Here is a 17,544-nt window from a genome sequence, read left to right on the forward strand (position 1 = left end):
GTCACGCCAGACTCAGGATGAGGCCCCTCCAGCTCTGGTTGGCCTCGAAGTTCTCCCAGGCCATGAACAGGATGGACAAGGTCCTCACCGTGCCAGACTCTGTGATCACCTCCCTACGGTGGTGGTCCGCCCCAAACAACATGCTCCAAGGGGTCCCGTTCAGGGACAGGGACCCATCATCAGATCTAGTGTCCGATGTGTTGGACCTGGGTTGGGGGCCCATGTGGGGAAATTTCAGACCCAAGGCCTGTGGTCAGCTCAAGACCTGACCCTACATATAAATGTCAAGTTGCTCAGGGCGGTGCGGCTGGCATTTATGGCCTTCCGCTCGCACCTGGAGGGCAAGGTAGTCAGGGTCCTCATGGACAACACGGCCTCCATGGCCTATATCAACAGGCCATGTGGGGCCTGATCCTCTGCCACGAAGCCCTCAGGCTGTGGGATAGCCCAGAACGAGAGTTCAGATTGCTTGAGCAGGGACTTTTCCTCGCAACATGGGAGGTCCCTCCACCTGGAGTGGCCCACCGGCTCTTCCGAAGGTGGGGAACTCCCCAGGTGGACCTATTTGCGACTCAGCAGAACTGGTGATGCCCCCGCTTCTGCTCCAGTGGGGGCTTGGGGAGGGGCGCTGTCTCTGATGCCTTTATCCTGTCCTGGTTAGGCTGGCTTCTCTACGCCTTTCCCCCGTTCCCTCTAATCAGCAGGGTCCTGGAGAAGATAAAGACGGACAAGGCCCGGGTCCTCCTGATTGCCCCGGCATTGCCCAGGCAGCATTGGTATGGGACCCTCACAGGCCTGGGGGTAGCTCCGCTGTGGCAGTTGCCGCTCCGCCCAGACCTGCTCTCTCAGGACCAGGGCCGCCTCCTCCATCCCAGCCTAGCGGCTCTTTACCCTACGGCGTGGCTGCTCAGTGGTTAGGTGGAGAGGAAAGGACATGCTCAGAACAGGTTCAGCATGTCCTCCTCGAAAGTAGACGGCCCTCCACTCGCTGCACTTATTTGGCGAAGTGGTCCCGGTTTTCTAGGTGGGCGGTGGACCAGGGTGTCTCCCCTGTGGCCGCCCCGATCCAGCTTATTCTTGATTACCTCCTCCACCTGAGGGCCCAGGGCCTGGTGCCCTCGTCAGTAAAGGTGCACCTGGCAGCCATATTGGCCTTCCATCCACCGGTGCAAGGGCACATGGTATTTTCCCATGCTATGATTGGCCTGTTCCTTAAGGGTTTGGACAGTCTTTTTCCGTATTCTAGACCCCCGGTCCCGCAGTGGGACCTAAACCTGGTGTTGGCTCGTCTCACGGGGTCCCCATTTGAAGCACTGGCCATGTGCTTCTGCTCTCACCTCTCATGGAAGGTAGCCTTCCTGGTTGCAATCATGTCGGCCAGGCGAGTCTCGGAACTCAGGGCCCTGACTTCTGAGCTGCTGCACACGGTGTTCTATAAGGACAAGTCCAGCTCCGCCCACACTCCGCATTCCTCCCGAGGGTGGTCTCCGCCTACCACATGGGTCAGGACATTTTTCTACCACTTCTCTTCCCCAAGCCTCACGTGTCCAGTGAGGAGTGCCGTCTCCACAAGCTCGATGTGCGGCGGGCTCTGGCTTTCCACCTCGAGTGGACCAAGCCGTTCAGAAAGTTCTCGCAACTGTTCGTCACCTCAGCTGAGCACACAAGGGGCCAGCCGATTTCCACTCAGCAGCTTTCCAATCCTTTCGTGCATCCATTCCTGTTATGAGCTGGCTGGTGTCCCCCCGCCACCCATTGTGAGGGCACACTCGACTTGGGCGCAGGCCTCGTTGGCTGCCTTCGTGCCCCCCCGTTTCCATCCAGGACATTTGTAGGGCCGCCATGTGGTCTTCGGTTCACACATTCACCTCGCACTATACAATCGTCCCCCAAACCAGGGATGACGCCGGGTTCGGCAGGGCTGTCCTCCATCCTGGGAACTTGTGAACTCCTACCCGCCTCCAACAGATATAGTTTAGAATCACCTATTGTGGAATACACATGAGCAATCACTCGAAGAAGAAAAGACGGTTACCTTTTCCGTAACTGGTGTTCTTTGAGATGTGTTGCTTACATCTATTCCACATCCTGCCCTCCTTCCACTCTGTCGGAGTTGTCCGGCAGGAAGGAACTGAGGGTGGGGGGAACTGAAGGAACTGAGCGTGTAGCTCCCCTTATACAACACCAGGCAGGCGCCGCTCCAGGGGTCGCTTCCCCCCACGGGTACTGCTAGGAAAAAAACTTCCGGCACTGGTGCACGTGGTGAGCATGCACACTTATTGTGGAATAGACATGAGCAACACATCTCGAAGAACACCAGTTACGGAAAAGGTAACTCTTTTTCACAGGCTCAAAGCGGGTGTCAATGTTTCCAATAAAAACTGAGGCACTGGAGGAGGGTCCACGTCATTTGTGACATGGCACCTTTCATTGCTGACGCTTTCTCTTTTTGCTCATCTAGTTTATAGTTTATTCTGAATCCTAACTATGCTTGTGGAAATGGGGATGAATTATTCAGCACAGCAGTTGGTTGGTTTACAATGGAATAACAATCCCATTGCAGCAATTGACAATGTCTTTGGGTGTTTGGGCCTCAAAGAGAGAATTACAAGCTGTTTTTCTGGCGCAGCTAGTACTCTTCATGCCCAAAGTACTTTCCTTTGGACTCTCTTAGCTATAGGAGATAATGTAGTGGAAACGCTGTATTGATTCGTGCTATCATGACATGTAACTTTTATAGCATGATGTGCCTATTTTGACGGTTTGCTCTTTGGCTCACCCTTCAGTGTGGCAAAGCTGCTCCATAATGCTATCCAGTTGGTTTCTCCTTTGTTTATCCTTCAAACCTCTTTCCTGATTCACTCCAATACAGTGTCCTCTCCTTCAGTGCTCTCTTCTTCTTTATATGCACCGTGACAGGGTCGGGCCAGAGGGCTATAGGAGAGTAATAGAAGGCAGACATATTAGCCCCAGGCTAAGTAGGTCCCTTTTCCCTGGTAAGGTTCCAGAACAATTAGGAACCTTTTGGAGACAAGACAGGCTGATTAGAACACCTGCAGCCAATTAAGAAGCTGCTAGAATCAATTAAGGCAGGCTAATCAGGGCACCTGGGTTTTAAAAAGGAGATCACTTCAGTCTGTGGTGTGCGTGAGAGGAGCTGGGAGCACGAGGAGCTGAGAGTGAGAACGCGGACTGTTGGAGGACTGAGGTGTACCATCATTATCAGACACCTGGAGGAAGATCCTATGGTGAGGATAAAGAAGGTGTTGAGAGGAGGCCATGGGGAAGTAGCCCAGGGAGTTGTAGCTGTCGCACAGCTGTTCGAGGAGGCACTCTAGACAGCTGCATTCCACAGGGCCCTGGGCTGGAACCCGGAGTAGAGGGCAGGCCCGGGTTCCCCCCAAATCCTCCCAACTCCTGGTCAGACACAGGAGGAATCGACCTGGACTGTGAATTCAGAAAGTGGCCAAGTTGAGGGCTGCCGTGAAGCTCCAAAGCAAGCAAATCCGCCAATAAGCGCAAGACCCACCAAGTAGAGCAGGAACTTTGTCATAGCACGTATCCTTACTGTGACGCTGGACATCCCTGTGTTCACACCCTATACACTACTGCAATAATGTTTGGACAAAATATGCCTTGGGAGGTATCATGTGAAAGTTAATAACACGCTGGTTATTAATATCACTGTAAAATGCATGGTTTAATGCTATATATGAAGTTATGAATTCCCTTTCTTTGATGTTACTAAGACCACACAGCCTAGCCTAGGTAAAGGTGATAAACAAGTGTGTCCTAGACAAAGGAATGTGGGTTTATCTCAATTTGTAAATTAGCCATAAACAAAGCTGTCAAGCTAAACTGGTGCGGGTTATCCTGATCCTGAATTCAAGAGACGGAGAATTACCATGGGTCCTGTACCCCAGAGAGACAAAGGAGACTGAATCTCCAGGAGGCCTTCCTGATTTTTTTAGACAAAGACAATCCTTTTGGGGATAGAAGGGAGAGACTCCATCTTTATCCTTCACCTTAGGAGACAAAGGAACCAAGCGATTTGAACTCTGTGATAGGACCTGGCCAGTAAAAATTGGAAAGGAGACTGAGTTAGAGAAACCATCTTGAAAAAAGACTGTATCATTCTAGATTCAGTTTTAGTCTTTTAAATGCATGTTTTCACTATTTGCTTGTAACCATCTCTACCTTTATCCTTTTTACTTGGTATCATTTAATCAATGCTCTTGCTTTCATTATGAATCATCAGTGGTGTGTAAGATCTGTACAGTGTGTGCTTCTAGAAAGCTAACATGTTGGAATGTTTTACTGTGTCTGTAAAGGCAGCAAACCTAACACTTTTTTGGTGAGGGTCCAGTGAGAGGGGCTGGTCCCTGCAGTAGGGTGATTTGGGGCTAGAAGGGTACTCAGGTCTGTCTGCCAGGAGTAGTAACCAGGTTGGGCAAAGCCAGCGTGAGGCTTGTGTCCTGCTGGCAGGCGGTTGGGGTCAGAGCTCTGGACCAAAGCTGCACAGCCACAAGACACCCTGGGCTACAAGGCAGTTGGTGACTGCAGGACTGGCCTTAGGGAAAATGGTGCCTTGGATGAACTTTATTTTGCCATCCTTGGTGCTCACAGGCACATCTCCCCCATAGTTCCTGGTCCCCATGGGTTCCCAGGGCTTCCCCCCACCATCGCCTGCAGGAAGGGCTGCAGAAGGAGGCTTTTATGAGCCCAGCCATATGCCCCCTGACAACTGTGCCCATGGGAAGGGGGGACCCAGAAGTTGACCCTCTGACTCCAGAGGGGGGAGGCCTGCTGGCTCCGCAGGTCAAACCCTGGTGCCTGCACCTCCCTGCCAGGCTGGCAGCCCCAGACGGCATCGCCCACCCTCTGCACGGCTGGTCAGGCCTGCCAGTTTGCAGCACTTGGATGGCGTGTTCCCACCCGCCCCGAACATGGTGCCCTGGGCGTTCGCCCACCTTGCCCATCCCTAAGGCTGGCCATGGCTGACCCAATCCCTTAGTGGCCTGGGTGAATCCCAAAACATCACACTTGCAACTTTCTTAATGGTCTCTCCAGTGTTCCCCATAAGTTACAGTGTGAAAAGTTGCTGCCTTCATTTCTGTTGCCAGTCAGGGGGCAGGCCTGACTCCTACAGCAGCCTGTTGTGCCAGCCCGTGGAGATGCTTAAAGCACACACCGTATCAGTTTAAGGATTTTTTTTTAAATGTAATTTTAGTTTTTTTAGGATTGAAAAGCAATTGTGTAAACATTTTCTTGTTGCAAGCAAAAACAAATTTGTAATATTATCTTGTCCTCTTCAACATACATATTAATAAGACTCTCCCTCTGTGCATCAGCTAGGAAAGAGTAATGCTGTTCTCACATATGAATTTTCTGCTGAGACTGCACCTGTTAAAAGGTCAGGTTTGTGAAGCTACAGTGCTGGAAAGAAAATAAATGATTTATTGTGCTAGGAGGCCTGCCTGAAGAGATTGGAAATATTTCTTCATTCTCCTGGTCTCAGATTGTAGTTACAGCTCTGCATGAGGCTTATTGTGTGAAACTGAAATGCCTTGCAGTGGGTACTTCATAAATGGATTAAATAATTCAATAATCATAGCTCTATGTAAACACAGTGGTGTGGGAGGGTGTATTATGTGATGTAGCCAAGATATCCCAGCTTGTTAGATAAAATAGTAGGAATACTGTTATTCTGCAACCTGGACATACAATTAGCTGTTCAACTGATTTGGGTGCAGAGTTGTAAATTACTGTACAACCAAAATTATTAAGAGACCAAACATGAAGTAAATAACTTCCTAACCTCTCAGCGCTATAAGCTGTTAAATGAGAGACCCAGCTCCAAGCTCAGGTGGAACCTTGGGATAGTCACACTGCTGCCTGGGGACTGAAGACAGTTCCAGGGGTGATGCTCCCAAGGCTCCAGCAGACGATGTTACAGCGTGCACAGTCTGTTTGAATACGCTAGCCGTTGGTGATAGAGCAGTGTTGCTTTTTCTGTGCAATATGCTTTCTCCTGCAACCCAATTATGAGAGCAACATACAGATTCTTGCTGTGGGCAGAGCAGAAGGAAGAAGAGAGGTGAATTATATGAGGGTCAGAAAAGGCAGTTCAAAGCAAAGAGAGGTGAAAACCCTACTGCTCCCACTTTGACACTGCTTTAGGTGGGAGCCTGCCTGTGTATAAGGAAATGGCAAGGAGCTCAGATTCTTATATAAGACCCACTGTTGCACAGAAAAAAGAAACTTAATTCAAAATCAGCCCCTGGAAGTACGGTGTCATTGAAGTGCAGTGTAATTCTGTTAATACAAGTATAATCTAAAGCCAGTTCTGTTAGAGTAAAACTTTGGTAATATAAAGGTTTAATTCCTTCATCACACATTGTTGGCATATCCCTCAGACCATCCTTAGAAATATGGAACTGACACAAAAATAGATAATAAAAAGCTAGCTGGGATTGCAGTAGTCCTGCAAACCTGCCGTTGACTCTCAGTCTGTGGGTATCCTTTGCATTCAATGTGCTTGGTGCTTACTCATGGGAGAGAGAGCCTGCTGTGGTGTTCACCAGTGACCCTGGCAGATGAGAGAAAGATGCTGTTACCCAATTCTAAGGAAGCTCCATCCATGACTTTTGCCAGAAAGAGGGTAGTTCTGTTGTGTGCCTATACTGGTGTGAAGATGGGGGTAAATGCGAGCTCTGGAAAAAATGCAGATCTTCCCAGAGCTGAAGCTATAGAAGGATATTTGAATGTCATCTATTGTAGTTTAGTGTGACTGACTCGCTGTGTTTAAGGCAAATTGGCAATATGATTGTAATTTCACATTTCCTAGTTAGTATGTTGAAGTTTAATGGGTTCTGAGTACAATGGAACCTTGGGAGATCTGAGCTATCATGTCTGAATCAATTTTCTTGATTGGGAAGGCAAAGTGATCAAAGTCCATCTCACTTTGGAGCTTTGAGATGCATTCCTTAGCCTGCTTTCATGTTAGTGACATCATCCACAGTAGCAGCAGAATCACAGAAATCTGAGGGTTTAAGTTCAGGCCAGAAGTCTTTCTGTTCACCTTTGAAATGAATATATTTCTAATTTTTAAGTCTACTTAATTCTGTTAAGGGCTAGGATCTCAATCAATTTTCTATGACAGTTTTTTTAAAGAGCATTTCTGTTGACCCTAGACTTCTGCATTCTTCTATTTGGATCAGCAGACTACTCCATATCAGAAGTGTTATTTTAGGAGGCTGTGTCGATCCCAAAAGGTGCTATAGGTGTTGTGATAACTTGAAAAATCCCTTACAAGTTCTAGAAGACTGATAGCCATTATAAAGAAGCTTATTGATCGTGTAGAGGTGGCTCAGTTTCTGTTTGTTATTAATGAGTTGAACAAGATTGCCCAGTAGAGACTTACAGCCTGTCTGTTTTAATTTAAAAAACTCCTATATCATTGTGGGGGGGAGGGGAAGGTGCAGGAATCTCACTCTTCACTTACAACAGTAAGCAAAGATTTCTGAGAGCAGTCAGAGCAGAATACTAGCATAAAAGTTTGCTAAATTGTCCCAGGTCATTAAAGGACAAATCCTGTTCCTATTCAAGTAAATGATAAAAGTCTCATTGACTTCACTGGGAGCATGATTTTGTCTTAAGAGGTCTGGAAAAACAACCTTGGTGCTCCTAAAAGGATGTTGCCTTGAAAAATTGCTGTGGATGGTCTTGTTAGTTGCATAATATTGTGATGGTCCCTGTAGGTAGCACCCTTATTGTTGAGGGTAAATTGATGAAATAAAGCTTGTTGTGATGCTCTGCAATGTAAAGTTTTACAAGTTACTGAACAAAAAACAACTGAAACAAAAGAACAAGAACAACAACAAAAAACCAAAACAAAACCTTGTATTTTGAAATATCCTAAATATGAAGCTTGAAAAATCCGCTCACCTAGGATGAGTATGAAACTTTCCTGGGCAAATGGTATTAATTTCTCCAGAATCAAATATTTCATTTAAGAAAAAAATCTCTAAGCCCTCATGATTGTGTCTTTGGGACCTGGCAGCACAAGTCTCTTTTACCCTGGCTAGAAGGCTTAATGCTCAAACTAGCAGCTGCCTAATCCTGCCTAAATATGACTGCCTGTCATGTCTTTAATTGATCACTAGTCACTACCAAAGTTTTTAATCTTTTCCGTACTATTTACACGTGTCATGAACTCGTGGTTTTGATATCTTGTGGCAGTGAGTTCCAAGAGTGTATCAAGAATTTAAAAGGGGTTAGACATTTATGTGAACAGTAAGAACATACAGTTACATAAGAGAAGATTTTAAAAATTACAAGGGATGTATATCCGTATGCTTCAGAGTATAAGCCAACCTCTAACTTCCTGAGGTTAGGCAGAAACTCCCCCGATGGGCATGTTACTCCATAATTATCCATTTTGTGGTTTTTTGCACCTTCCTCTGAAGCATCTGGTAGGATACTGAAATAGAGGAAACATTAGTCTGATCTGTTATCACAGTTTTATGTTTCTATCTACAAGTTCTGTGCCATGAAATGAAAATCTGATGATGAAAATGGAACATTTACCTCACGAATACTTCCTGTTTTATGTATCAGGATGTGCTAACAATAATTTAATTGACGTAGAACATACCTGTTTTAAAATCTCTTTGAACTAGTTAGCTGTTGCTATTTTTAAACCAATTAACTATTACGTAATTATTGCCGACCACAGATAGAACCCTCTGTAATGTCTATCCCTTGTTATTAGTTTTGTGTTACTGTTTAAAATAGAAATAGAAATTAAAAATAGAAATATTTTTTCTTCAAAATGTGAAAAAATAGTGAATGTTGTTATAATGCTGAAAATAAATGACTGACTATTGCTTTGGGTATTTGCTACTGAACGGCACTGCCCTTTAAAAGGCAGATATGAAACAACTTTTGGAAGTACTAAATAAATAAGGGATTAAGTACCCACAAACTGGTAGACATGTGGGAATTCAGATGAAAAAAACATGTTCCCTTATTGCTTTTTCTTAATTAACACTCTATTTTTTAAACGAATCCTGGCACTGGTTAGGACATGTCCAGAATCCATTCCATTTTAACTCTTAATCAAAAAAACATTTTATATTGATCCAGTGCTTGGGGTTAGTAGACCAGGAGACCAATTTTAATTACACACTTACCCAAACTAGCATCCATTTACTAGACTGACAGGTCCTGACAGTTATTAAGCATTATGGAGTTCTCCTACCTTGTAACCTCAGCAGCTAAATTTGTCAAAATTAGTAATCAGGTTTCAGTTTTAGTATTATGTTGTTTAAGTAAATCTGTTTCCTTATCTAACTGAGGATGTGAATCTCTGTGCATTTGAGCAGATGATAAAAAGAATGGATCTGGGCTGTTGTGGTCTCCGTTCTGGTTACTCTCTTGGTTACAACCAAAAGATTAGTAAACCATATAGATAAAAAGATATTATCTGTGTGCCACAGCTAGTTTCCAGCAAGGGTAGCTATAAATGCAGAAGAAAATATGAGTGCATGAGACTCCCTAACCCATCCACTGAGATACTGTGTGATAGACCCAGATGGTTTTGATTTCATATGCCACAATGTATAAATGAGACTGGAAACCCCTGATTTGGAAGATTTAATCATGATATTTAAAAGCAATTATTTCCTTTCCTTGTAGCTGGTTGCTTCAGATGAGTAAGAGCAAGCATGGTTGTTTTTCAGACCACATTGATATTTTAAGAACCTGTCATCTTGCCTGGAGCTACAACCGTGAGAAACGTGCTAGTGAGTGTGACACATGACATTGTGGGCAATAGTGATGACATTTCTGAAATGAGGAATACTATATTAGCTGCCCCTTTGTTACCAACACAGCCCCTTTATTTGCTGCTGTGTACGTCGTTAACACCCAGAGCCCACCTCAGATTGCGCTACAGTTGTTGCCAGCCTCAGTGCCAAAATGGAAGCAGTTAATTCAACAAATATTTTGCAGATCAAATGCTTTGTTAGAACTCATGACAAATCTGTTACTCTCACTGAAGATGGTCAATATCAAATTTATTTAATTTTCAACAGTAGCAAAGAACAGTTTCTGGATATTTTCTTTGAGATGCAAGTTCGCTTTTGTTGAAATTCCCATAATATTTCAGTGTTTTGTGCTTTTATTGGGCAAGCACTAGGAGCTGTGGGAGAGCCATGAATTTCACAATTGAAATATGGACCAGCAGTAAAAGAATCTGATATGTATTTTAATGCTCTTTAGCTCCTCCACCATCATCCACTGTAAGCACTGCAACAAGACCCCAACGAAGATGCACTACATGAAAGTTTTATATGGGGGGCCTTGCAATAAAAATCTGCCAAAAGAACGTGAAACAAAACTGGAAATGGCTTTCCTCCCCGGGACTGAGAAAAGGGTTCATTGCTACTGACTGCACTTGTTGATGGCAACTTCACACACAGCATCTTTTGCACTTTTTACTTCAGAGGGGCTCCAGAAGAACAGAAAATACAGAATTTGGTTTCTGTGAAAACATTGTGGGTTATATTGGTAATTCTCCCAATGCTGTAATATCCTTTTTGATACAAATGCAAGGGAAAGGTTATCCAAAAAAATCTGATCCAAGATGTGACTACAATGTATAATTCTATCTTCCATGTGTTACCACGCCTTTCAAAAAGCTGCGCATGAATATTGCCTACACTATCCTATTCCCACACTATCCAGTCTATCCCCAGCTAAGTAGAATTTGCAACCTTGTCTCATCTGAGACTTAGAAACAAAACACTTATGTAGGGTCCCAATTGAAACCATTATCTTACAGGATCAGATGTTCGGGAGGGTGTCGAGACTGTTTTGTGATTCGCACTGATGGCAGGGGAGACATACCCTATGGCTCTTGCTATTTGTGTCATATTAAAATTAAATTTATTATTTGGGGTAGGACTATGTCGGTTTTATTTTGTGAGGTACTATCATGTTTCTGGGTGTTCAAAATGTAATATCTCCCAAAGAAGAAAAAACTTCCTAAAAACCCACTTTCAGCTGAAGCAAAGCGCAAAATTTTAACAGAGAATCAGAGACAGATGTTGAAAATTTCTTTTTTATTAGTCTTGTGTTTATCCTGTACTTTATCTCTGTAGCAGATCATTTGTGTACAGAAGGCAATGCATCACTTACATTGATGGTTTAATGAATGTTTTGTGGGTGTGGATTTGTTTTAAAATTACAATACATGTTTTACTTGTTTTGGAGATGCAACAACATAATCAAAGCAACATTTGGGACATTAGTTATTTGGATGACCTGGATGAATAGGGCTATAATAAAACTATTGCTGCGTGTCATTAATTGTACCCTTAGGAATACAGGCGACATGAAACTTCCATGTGAATTATATCACTAGGTTACTCATGGTACTCAATTGCTCATAACATATCTGTAGAATTTATGGCTGAAGAGCTTGATTCTTCACAGGAAGTGTGAGGGCTAGGCAGGGAGCTGTTTGCAGCTCCCTGATTCAGAAATGCCCAGCTTCAGCACAAGTTAGAGCTACAAAGGTGCAATGCTAACCTCATGATTGGCATACGATCTCTCAGGAACCGTACACCAGTGGAGGATAAGGTGAAGCAATTTTTCTCCAGTTTCAGCTTTTTTTCGTAGTCTCTAGTTGTTATGGTTGTGAAGAAACTTTTCAAAACTTGAGCTGAAATGCAACTGATGTGATGTCTGTCTGAGCTTTCAGAGAGCTTGAAATGAAAGCTCTGAGATCTGAACAGAGCCATTCATTTCAGTGAGTTCCAGTTCAGATGTTGATGATATTTTCTTTTTGTGTCTACAGTAACTGTTTCACTGCTTTTCAAAGCATGTAGGAAAGGAGAGTAGGTATCATTATTAAGATCTACAAAATAAAAATATAAGGACATAGATCAAATTGTATTTTAAAGCCCTTTAATTAAAATTCTAAAATATTGGTAGATTTTTAACAATGCCAGGATGGCTTGAAAGGAGGTGCAGTTGGTTTCATTTCCTGAAGGGAAGCTTTCAAATGTTTGGAAAACATTGTCTTAAGCCTCATTCCTATGATGTCACCTGAAATCCTCCGTGGAATTACAACCTTGTTATCTGCAGTTGAGTATTATTATTCCTTTTCAGTATGCTAATAAGGCAGAGACAGCTGTCTTATAGAGAAAATTTCCGTTTCAAATTACCCTTGGTGGTTTTCTTCTTAACACCCTCAGGGCCCAGAATTTTATCATGTAACAGTTGGTCTGGCTTTTTTAAAGGTAACTGTTCTAATTCTCCTCTCATATCAATTTTACACTGATGTAACGCTATTGATTTCAGTGGTATTACTGCTGATTCACACTGGTTTAAGTGGGAGGAGAATAAGGCCCAACATTTTCAGCACCTCGGCAAATATACAGTGTCAGTAAAGGACAAACAGTGATCTATACATGTTTTATTTAATGCACATTAAGCCTACACCAAAGTGGTTAGAATTCCATGCACTTCAGTGCCTCTAGCTCCAGAATATCATATGATCTGAATACTGCATTAGTTAAACTGCATTATGTGACAAGAGATACATGGATTTTAAATATTCAATAAAGAAATTAAACTTGCCTTTATTTTTTTCTAGGCATACTCTGTTTATGATGAAGAAATTGGCTATTGTCAGGGACAGTCCTTCCTTGCTGCGGTGTTGCTGCTGCATGTGAGTAAATTACAAAGTGAAAGCTCTGACATGATGAAGCTGAAACCGTTTAAAAAATTTTAGTACTGTAACTTGGTGTCAGTCAAATATTCACCAATCCTAGTTTTTCTGTCCATTTTTTCCTTCCCTGTGGAATCCTTTTAGCCTGATGCCAAGAGAGAGTACATGTGGCTTATACCTCTACAAATGTGTGATTCATCTACAAATAAGAATATGAACTACTCGACTATGAAATTGCAGGGCTACTAACTGTAGTAGGTAACCTATTGCTTAAATCAGCCTCTGTACCAGATGATTGGGGGATAGCTAATGTAACTCCAATTTTTAAAAAAGGCTCCAGAGGTGATCCCGGCAATTACAGGCCAGTAAGCCTAACTTCAGTACCAGGCAAATTGGTTGAAACTAAAGTAAAGAACAAATTTTTCAGACACACAGATGAACACGATACATTGGGGAAGAGTCAACGCAGCTTTTGTAGAGGGAAATCATGCCTTGCCAATCAGTTAGAATTCTTTGATGGTGTCAACAAGCATGTGGACAAGGGTGACCCAGTGGATATAGTGTACTTGAACTTTCAGAAAGCCTTTCACAAGATCCCTCCCAAAGGATCTGAAGCAAAGTAAGCAGTCATGGGATAAGAGGGAAGGTCCTCTCATGGCTCAGTAACTGGTTAAAAGATAGGTCAGTTTTCACAATGGAAAGCACTAAACAGTGGGGTCCCCTAGGGATCTGTACTGGGACCAGTGCTGTTCAACGTGTTCATAAATAGGGCCCGACCAAATTCACAGTCCATTCTGGTTAATTTCACAGTCATAGGATTTTAAAAATCGTAAATTTCTTGATTTCAGATATTTAAATTTGAAATGTCATGGTGTTGGAACTGTAGGGGTCCTGATTCAAAAAGGAGTTCCGGGTGGGGGGGCAGTCTCAAGATTATTGTAGGGGGGCTTTGCAGTACTGCTACCCCTACTTCTGAACTGTTGCTCGCAGCAGTGCGGCTGTCAGAGCTGGGCAGGCAGAGAGCAGCAGCTGTTGGCCGGGAGCCCAGCTCTGAAGGCACAGCTGCTGCCAGCAGCAGCACAGAAGTAAGGATAGCATGGTATGGTATTGCTACTGTTACTTCTGCGCAGCTACCTTCAGAGCTGGGTCCTTGGTCAGCTACTGTTACTTCTGCGCAGCTACCTTCAGAGCTGGGTCCTTGGTCAGCAGCTGTTACTCTCTGGCCGCCCAGCTCTGAAGGCAGCAGCGCAGAAGTAATGGGGGCATGCTATGGCATTGCCACCCTTACTTCTGCACTGCTGCTGGTGGGGCACTGCCCTCAGAGCTGGGCGCCCAGCCGACAGCTGCCGTTCTTCCGCCGCCCAGCTCTGAAGGCAGCGCAGAAGTAAGGGTGGCAATACTGCAACTTCCCTAAAATAACTTTATGACCCCTTGCAACTCCCTTTTGGGTCAGGACCCCCAATTTGAGAAATGCTGGTCTCCCCTGTGAAATCTATATAGCATTGGTAAAAGCACACAAAAGACCAGATGTCATGGAGGGAGACCAGAAAGCACAGTCTGTGATGCTTTTTTCATGGCAGTGAATTTGGTAGGACCCTATTCATAAATGATTTGGAAAGAGGGGTGAAAAGTGAGGTGGCAAAGTTTGCAGGCAGTACTAAATTACTCAAGATCATTAAGCCCAAAGCTGACAGTGAAGAGTTACAAAGGGTACATGGGTAGATCACAGGATCTCACTAAGCCGAGTGACTAGGCAACAAAATAGCAGATGAAATTCAATGTTAATAAATCAATAATGCTCATTGCCAGACATAATCCCAACTATACATACAAAGTGATGGGGGGTCTATATTAGCTGTTACCAGTCAAGAATGATCTTGAGTAGTTCTCTGAAATGTGCAGCAGCAGTCAAAAAGGCTAACAGGATGTTAGGAACTATTCGGAAATGGATAGACAATAAAACAGAAAATATCATAAAACCACTATATAAATCCATGGTACATCCACACTTGAATACTTTGTGCAGTTCAGGTCATCCCATCTCAAAAACGATATTAGAATTCAAAAAGGTGCAGAAAAGGGCAACAAAAATGATTAGGGGTATGGAACAGCTCCTATATGAGGACAGATTAAAAAGACTGGGACTGTTCAATTTAGGAGAGAAACAATTAAGGGGGGGGATATGATAGTGGTCTGTAAAATCATGAATGGTGTGGTGAAAGAGAATAAGCAAGTTTTATTTATCCCTTCACATAATACAAAACTGGGTTCATCTAATGAAATTAGCAAGCGGCAGGTTTAAAACAAACAGAAAGAAGTACTTCTTCACACAACATATAGTCAACCTGTAGAACTTTTTGCCAGGGGATGTTGTGAAGGCCAAAAGTATGACCGGGGGTTCAAAAAAGAATTAGATAGGTCCATCAATGGCTATTAGCCAAGATAGTCAGGGATGCAACCCTATGCTCCGAGTGTCCCTAGCCTCTGAAGCTGGGACTGGATGACAGGGTATTGAACACAGGATAATTGCCCTGTTCTGTTCATTCCCTCTGAAGATTCTGGCATTAACCACTGTCAGAAGACAGGGTACTGGGCTAGATAGGTGGACCGTTGGTCTGACCCATTATAGCCATTCTTATGTTCTTAAGAAGCCATTAGGCAGGAATAATTAGGTTTTGTTATAATAGAAGCTGTTACGTATTTTGTCGTGGTCAGTTTTTATTTGATGGTTAAGGATACTTTTTTGGATAATTTGTGTGCCAAATTCTGAAGTTTTTAATGGATTTTCATTTCATTTTTAACCTAGTCCTCACCAGGCAAACTCTTATTGAAGTTAGTGGGAGCTTATCTGAGGGTGGGATTCTCCCCCAAATGCAGCATAAGTGCCATTGACTTTCAATAGGTCTTGTGCTCCCAAGTCACTTGAGCACTTTTGAAATCTCCTCATGAGCAAAAACTGAATAAAGGATTTGACCCATTCATTGAAAGACACACTTGGCATACTTGATTGTTAATTTGTATTGTCATCTTTCATTTCCAAGATACTAGAACAGTTGAAAAATACGAGATATTTACAACCTGCTAAACAAATGTATTGATACATCTACGGAGTTAAGAAATGGGATATTGTGAAGAGCATTTTAAAAAAACAGTTATGCAGGCTGTTGCTTGTTTTCAGTGCCAGGCTTTTGTTGGTAACATCACATTAATCAATATCAGAATTTATTGCCATTTAGAGTACGGTTCTTTACAAGACCCCTAAAGATTTATCCCTAACACAGACAGCCCAAGAGGAAAGAAGTTACTAAGTAAAATGTCTAAAAGAAAAATTCAGACTGTTTTAGGCATAAGTATTATCTTCTTAAAAGGCAACTATGACATCTTGAAGATCTAAGGAGCTGATAACCCAGTAAGAGCATTGTGGAGAGACGATTGTCTCTTTATAGACACAATTGAAACTAGAACCACATTCCCCCTCCCCCCGCCATATATTCCAAAATCAAACATTCCAGAGATATTTTACTTGGCATTTCTTACCCAACAGTAGACTTTTTTTGAAGTTTAGTTCAGATAAGATGAGCTATTTGTGGAGACACAGGTGTTCAAAAATGAATAAGCTGCCAAGTTCCAAATATGATTAATTTTTGTTTGGCTCCCTTTATCTCCAAATGTATGATGTTACACTGGCATTACTACGCAGAATTGCCTTTGAGTGTTTTTAGAGTTTGTGATGAAATTTGAAAGATATTTCTAGGAACCTTCAAATGGCAATCACACCCATCTTAATATGCCTTTATAATACGTACATTCATAATAAGAAATGAAACTGAAATGATCAGAGAAGGGGAGGAAGCAAATTCTTGCTGATGTAGCTTAGGAGCTCAGGTGGGGGAGAGGTAGAAGATCACATCCTTCAAGCCCCTAGCTCCCCCAGATTGTCCATGCCCAACCAGTTAATTGTCCTGAATACTTACTAACTCTGTTCTGAACCTCTCTAAGACGTATTAATCTCTACATGGTCCCATCATTTTCAGGCCCTATTTATTCTTCTGGGATAGGGGGTGCTTTTTCCTTCTCCTGCAGTTGTCTTCTAGGGGTGGATGGGTAGCCTGAACCTCCATCTTGAGTCTTCATAGTTTTCCTGTGCTGGAGAAATACCCACCAAAATATGAGCCAAGATTTCACAATCACAGGGAACCATTTGTCTCCAGCTGTCACAGGACTCACAATATTTTGTGTGCTTCTTGAAGCCCAGCTCTTGCATTCATGTGAAATTGTGGGAATCTTAGCTCTCATTATTAACAAACTGGTAAATTTTTAGCAATCATGTTTGGAAAAGGGGCTCAAAAACCAAAGCAAATTAAAAGAAACCAAAATTTATTATTTTTTAAAATCTCATTGGCTTAACAATAATCTCATAAATTTTGGGGATTGATTCATGATTTTGGACTCTTGGGATTGGTAATACTGGGGAAATCCCTGTTCCCTGATAGTAAAGTCTCCATGGCCTCTCCCTGTAAAAGACTTGGCCTCACAACAAACTAACAATCCCTTCTTACTCCTTGTAGGTATGTCTTCATTGCAAAAGAAGATCTATTCTTAACTTGGGTTAAAATACTCGTGAAGACACTGCAGTTTGGCAGCTTGAGTTCAACCCCAGGTTCCCTTATAGGTTTAAACTTCACCTGCTAACCCAAGTTAAAACCTGAGTTACTATGTCTTCACTGCTATTTTAACCTGAGTTAAGAACTCATCTTTTTTTTTTTTTTTTTGCACTGCAGACACACCATATGTGTTGGATGGGG

The 17,544-nt window shown here is 43.0% G+C and overlaps 1 protein-coding gene across 9 annotated transcripts in view; it reads left to right on the forward strand.

The window, feature by feature from the left end:
* Positions 1-17,544, forward strand: part of RABGAP1L (RAB GTPase activating protein 1 like) — a 530,390-nt gene that overhangs the window by 343,609 nt on the left and 169,237 nt on the right. For 8 of the 9 annotated variants that reach the window (XM_073356445.2, XM_073356440.2, XM_073356441.2 and 5 more), the window contains one exon: positions 12,665-12,739. The exons of the other annotated variant lie outside the window; for it this stretch is intronic. In XM_073356445.2, the coding sequence (XP_073212546.1) occupies positions 12,665-12,739 (75 nt within the window). The remainder of the gene's footprint in view (positions 1-12,664; positions 12,740-17,544) is intronic. 9 annotated transcript variants of the gene reach the window in all.

The sequence above is a fragment of the Lepidochelys kempii genome, chromosome 8 (genome assembly GCF_965140285.1).
Source record: "Lepidochelys kempii isolate rLepKem1 chromosome 8, rLepKem1.hap1, whole genome shotgun sequence".
Classification (NCBI taxonomy): domain Eukaryota; kingdom Metazoa; phylum Chordata; order Testudines; family Cheloniidae; genus Lepidochelys; species Lepidochelys kempii.